Source organism: Amblyomma mixtum, chromosome 2 (genome assembly GCF_055824585.1).
Source record: "Amblyomma mixtum isolate Tamu chromosome 2, ASM5582458v1, whole genome shotgun sequence".
Taxonomy (NCBI): domain Eukaryota; kingdom Metazoa; phylum Arthropoda; class Arachnida; order Ixodida; family Ixodidae; genus Amblyomma; species Amblyomma mixtum.
This window is the reverse complement of record NC_143013.1, coordinates 153904879-153910470: the sequence shown is the minus strand read 5'-3', so window position 1 is coordinate 153910470 and position 5592 is coordinate 153904879. Positions and strand designations below refer to the sequence as shown.

Genomic DNA, 5592 nt, shown 5'->3' with positions numbered 1-5592 from the left:
GAACGTGACTGCGTCTCAACACCAGGTCACCCGGTTTGTAGTGAACTTCCCGGTGAGAGCGGTCATACTGCGCTTTCTGCTGGGCCCGAGCAGTGCTCAGATTCCGGCGTGCTTTGTCCAAAGCCTCCGTCATCCTCGCGCGCAGCCCGGTCGCATAGTCGGCGCGTGCCGGCCAAGCAATCGGGGTGTTGCTGCGAACCTGTAGAGTAAGTTCTAACGGGTTCGGCAGCTCCCTGCCAAGGTTGAGAGCGGCAGGTGTGTACCCAGTCGAGCGGTTCACGGTCGACCTGAGAGCAAACCCAATCTCGGGGAGACAGGTGTCCCAGTCGATGTGCGTCTCCGCAAATGCAACGAGCATGTGCTTGATGTTGCGGTTCACGCGTTCCGTGGGATTCGCCTGGGCGTGGTACGTGGTTGTTCTCCTGTGCTTAATGCCAAGGGCCGCACAGGAGTCCACGAAAAGTTTGGCAGTGAAGTACGATGCATTGTCCGTTATCAACTGCCCGGGGTAGCCGAATCGTGTGAACACCTCGATCAGCTTCCCCATGATTACGCGTGCCGTCAGCTTTCGAAGTGGGAAAAGTTCCACCCATTTGCTGAAATGGTCTGTGACAACGAGCAGATATTGGTTTCCACTCGGAGTCCTGGGGTAAGGTCCCATGACGTCACAAGCCGCAATTTGCCAAGGACCCTGGCTATTGATCGGCTGCATGAGCCCAGGTGGGCGTCCACCACGTGGCTTGACCCTTTGGCACACGTCGCACGAGCGGGCGTAGCGTATCGCATCCCGCTTCATGCCAGGCCAGGTAGCGAGGCGGCACAACTTGAGGTAAGTCTTAGGGCCACTCGCATGCCCAGCGATGCACGTGTCATGAAAGTAGCGTAAAAGTGCTCCTCTCAACGTGCGTGGAATCACCACCTTGAAGGACTCGTGTGTATCCTTCTCGGAGGGGATATATCTCAGCAGGATGCCATCGGAGTCGAGCAGATAGGAATCCATCGCGCTCACAGCATTACCAGCTGTGTTCGAGCGCCCCGCACGGACAACAATACCAGTTGCCTCCATGTGCGCCGCGGCCGCGCCGCCCGGCTCCCTGAGCCCGTCGAACACTTTTCGACAAAATGGATCCTCCCGCTGTGCCTCCAACAGCTCCCTTCTGCTGAAAACGCTCACCACTGAACTGATGCCTTCAAAGTGGTTTACGCTTTCGCCCTGGGAAGGCGGGGTGTCCCTTCCCTCGGGGCGTTGTGTGAGCTGCGCGGCCGTCGCGCTGCTCTGGCTGTCGGGCGCGGCGGAGTGGGCAGTGTTGTTACTTCCCAAGCCGTCAACGGGCGCGCGCGAAAGTGCGTCCGCCACCACGTTGTTCTTGCCCCTCCTGTAGCGCACGGTAAAGTCGTAACGCTGGAGGAGTAGCGCCCATCGCGCTAGGCGTCCGGACGGCTCGCCTAGGCGTCTCAGCCAAGTGAGTGCCATGTGATCAGTCTCAATCACGAAAGCGACTCCATCGACATAGTAGTCGAACTTCCGCAGAGCGAAGATAATCGCGAGACATTCTTTTTCTGTCACGGAATAGTTTCTCTCTGCGGGAGTTAATGAGCGGCTGGCGAACGCCACCGGTCTCAGGCTACCTCCGTGCTCTTGAAGCAGGACTGCTCCTAAGCCCAGGTCACAAGCGTCCGTGTGGATCACAAATTCCCTGTTCAGGTCAGGCAGCCTTAGCTCTGTGGTTTCCGCGAGCGCGCAAGTGAGATGGCGTAGTGCCGCCTCTTGCTCGGGTCCCCAATGCCACTTCACACCTTTCCTTAACAGCGCTGTTAAGGGGGCTTGCAGAGCTGCGCAATCTGGGATAAACTGTCGATAAAAGTTCGCCAGCCCCAGAAAGCGTCTTAGTCCGCCTATATCTGCCGGCGACGGGAACTGCAAAATAGCCCGCAGCTTGTCTTCGCACGGCAGAAGGCGTCCTTTGTCTAGCGTAAACCCCAACAGTGTTATTCGGGTCGCCGCTATCTGGGTCTTGTTCGGGTTCAGAGTGATTCCCGCAGACCTCAGCCTTTCCAGTACATCCCTGAGATGGCGTAAGTGCTCATCAAAGGTTTCCGAATACACGACAATGTCATCCAGGTAAGCAAGAGCGTGGTGCCACCTTGCATCGCCTAGGACACGGTCCATCAGACGCTGGTACGTCGCGGGCGCGCCGACCAGGCCGAACGGCATTCGGGTAAACTGGAAAAGTCCCCTGTGACAAGTGAAGGCAGTTTTCTCTCGGTCACTGGGGGTCATCTCCACCTGAAAGTATCCTCTGCTAGCATCGAGCGTAGTGAAGTACTTCGCTCCACCAACATTGGACACTATCGAGGGAATGCTCGGAAGTGGGTATGCGTCCTTCCGTGTCACCTCGTTCAGGCGTCGATAGTCCACACAAAGGCGGGTTGTTCCATCCTTTTTGGGCACCAGCACCACTGGAAACCCCCAGGGGCTGTTTGATCGTTCCACAACGCCTGTATCGAGAAGCTCGTCCAGTGCGTTATCGAGCGCTTTCCTCTTAGCCAAGCTGACTGGCCGAGGATTGCACTTCCATGGAACAGCGTCGCCTGTCTCAATTTTGTGCCTAACCAGCGTAGTGCAGCCAGGCCGCTCCGTGAATACGGCGTCGTACTCGTTTAGGAGCAGAGACAAACGCGCTTTTTCCTCCCCCGACAAGCTGTCTGAGTTGTCCAGCAGCGGGTGGGGAGGCCTGCATGCCGCCGCGGCACAGAGTGAAACCGCAGGGGGGACAGGCGGTCGCGCGGGAGGGGGGAGGTTCCCTTCCGCGCTTTTCCTCTCGACGCGGTCGACAGGCTGGTTGTTCAGCCGAGCCGAAGGCGTTTCGAGGCTTTTTTTCGGGCGATCGTTGCGTACGTCTGCGCGCGAAGCATCGGAAAGCGAATGTGCTTTCGACGCTTTTTGGGGTTGAACGAAAGGTTTCAGGGTGCCACATGCTCGCTCCCTATATCCTCCGTTGCAGACGTCAATAACAATGCCCGTCTTGGCGAGGAAGTCTCTACCAAGAATAATTGGAACCGATAGGCCGGGGAGGTGAGCGAAGCGCTGGCGCCTCACTCTTTTCTCCCACCGCACCACAAGCCGCGCGGCACCGCTCGCGTGTGCAGTGCCGCTGGCTAATCGGAACGTGAGGTTGCTCGCTCGCAGTCGGAGTCCGTTCCGACGGAGATGCTCACATACCTCGTCGCCAAACAGGGATGCGCTCGCTCCTGTGTCTAGCAATGCCATGAACTTACGGCGTGCCACTGTAAGCTCAATAAGCGGTACTGGCGTGTCGCTGGGTGGTTCCAAACGACAAGCCAGCGGGGCTAGGAGTTCGTGTGACTCACTGAGCACCGCTGTTGACGCCGCCGGCTGCGAAGCGTTGCTTACCGGCGGCTGCGTTCGTTTCCCGAAAGCGCGTGCTCTCGGTTCACGGGGCCTCTGCACTCCCGGGCGTAGTGCCCTCGTTGGTTGCACCGGTAGCAGAGGGTATTCGGCCGTTGCCGGGCGGGGCAGTTGTCGCCTCGCGCCGGCTGACCGTTCCTCCCTGCCGGGCGAACCGTCGCAGATGCCCTTTGGTCTAGCGTCCTCGGGTCGGTATGTCGGTCCCGATTCTGCATACCTTGGCCACGCGCAGCGTGTGCTGACCGCATAGCATACGTGTACGGGTCGAGAGCTCGGTCTGACAGTTCCCAACCGTTTCTCAGTTGCCCGTCACTGAAGGCAACCAATTCGGCTCCCCGGGAACGGTTTCGAAAAGTGTCTCCGTTCCAGGCGCATCGCGGCTCAAGTGCCTGCGACGCTGGCGGGGGTGGCCGATACGCGCGGGAGGCGAGTATGTCCGCCTGTATGCGCTTGGCTGCCGAGGCGAGTTCGTCCAAGTCCCTGAACGGTACGCCTCGTAGGTAGGCTGCGAAGGTAGGGTGCGCTTGTCGCGTAACACGCTCTACCTTCTCGCCGTTCGAAGCTGAGGGGTCTGCAAAACGATAGAGTTCGTCCATCGCCCTCACGTACTCAAGCAACGATTCGTCCGGATGCTGAGTACGCAGCTCCAACTCGCGCCGCAGACGACGGTCGTAATCTGCGGGCAAGAACTCCTCGCGAAACCTCGCTCGGAACTCCTCCATTGTGCGAGACCGATGGCCAGTAAGGCGGAACCAGCGGGCAGCCTGATCAGTCAGTGAGATTGGCACGACACGCGCCAGAATCTCGCCATCGGAAAGCCCTGTCGCCTGCTGGTAGGTCAGCATGCGCTCAAGGTACTCGTTGGCACTGACAAGATCGTGATAGCCGCCGTAGCTGGGAAGGTCCACCCTTAGCCTCGGACTCGCCGCTGGAGCGGGTGTTTGCAGGTTGTTCTGCACGATACCCGTGAGGCTCTCTATGAGGCGCAAGGCGTTGCGCAACACAGCCTCTTGGGCCTGGCCAGGTAGTTCTGGCTGAGGGCCCAGTTGGGATGAGCAAGATTGCACGTGTCGCGCCATGCTCTCCCTACCTGGCGGCATAGCGCTTGGCGAGAAGTGCCTAGCGTCGCCGCTCGTCTGAGCCGGTGTGTCGTGTGAAGCACCGCTCGGCTCAAACGATATAAGATCACAGGGGCTAGCGTCAGCCTCTGGGAACACACCTGCAGTAGTTGTTACTGCCGTGCCAAGATGTTGCTGCTGAGAAGCCGTATTGGACAACCACAGCAGGGACTGGATGTCAATCCCGCTCGCCGCCATGGCTAGTCTGTGTGTCGGCAGTCGCTCACACAGACACTCGGTTTGTCACACCTCTGGCCCCACGTTGAGCGCCAAGAATATGGGGGTCTATTCTTGTGATAACGCTCAAAGGGCTAGAAGCAGTTGTCGCTCTCTAGCACCAGCGTGCCAGCCCTAGCAGTCAGAGCTGTGACCCCCAACCCGCGGTGCGGTAAGTCGCAACCACGGCGGGTTCGGGCCAGAGGGGACAAACACGAGTATGCTACTCGGAGGAGCGTTTATTGCTCCCGAGCAATACAGTGCAGCAGCAACAATACAACCGCCGTAACGAGCGAGGATGTTCCGCTCGCGTACGGGGGTGGAAAACACAAAGGGCAGAACGCACGCAAAAATGTGGGGGAAGTAGGTTCCGCTCACCTCGCGTGGTTCCTCGCTCACGGCCCGCGGCGGTCAAGTCACACACGGTGGCCGGGCGATAAGGGCAGCGGTCTCCGTGGCAGATCTCCGATCCGTGCGTGTGCACGGCTCCCGCCAGAAGACGAGCGAGCCTCGGGAGAAACGCGCCTTCTTCCCGGGCTGTGGAGAGGAGGTCTCTCCGTTGCGAAAGGAGAAAGAGGGAAAGTCCCCGCCGCCGCGGCGGGGCGAGAAAGGAAGCGGGGGCGGCGTGAGTGCCCATCCTCGCAACCTCCCGAACGGCGCGCGCATAGCATCGCGTGATAATTACGCGCGGCCGTTACTATGGGGCAGGGGATTCATGTGTATCCCCACAGCTTCCAGAGAAGACCATCCCGCACACAAAAGTGGCTGACATTGGGAGGATCTTCAGCTGCCGCAAAGAGAGACCGTAGGGTTGAATCTGTCTGCTGT

General features: G+C 59.4%; 1 protein-coding gene across 1 annotated transcript; it reads right to left on the bottom strand.

Moving 5' to 3' along the window:
• Positions 1-3320: 3320 nt before the first annotated feature.
• On the bottom strand, positions 3321-4798 carry LOC149361323 (uncharacterized). The gene has a single exon (XM_089569495.1). The coding sequence runs from the start codon at positions 4744-4746 to the stop codon at positions 3412-3414; it is 1335 nt and encodes a 444-aa protein (XP_089425621.1). The 5' UTR covers positions 4747-4798; the 3' UTR covers positions 3321-3411.
• Between the last annotated feature and the right edge of the window lie 794 nt (positions 4799-5592).

Coding starts and splice junctions, on each gene's coding strand:
- LOC149361323 (XM_089569495.1), bottom strand. CDS start 4,746: ATGGCGGCGAGCGGGATTGACATCCAGTCCCTGCTGTGGTTGTCCAAT.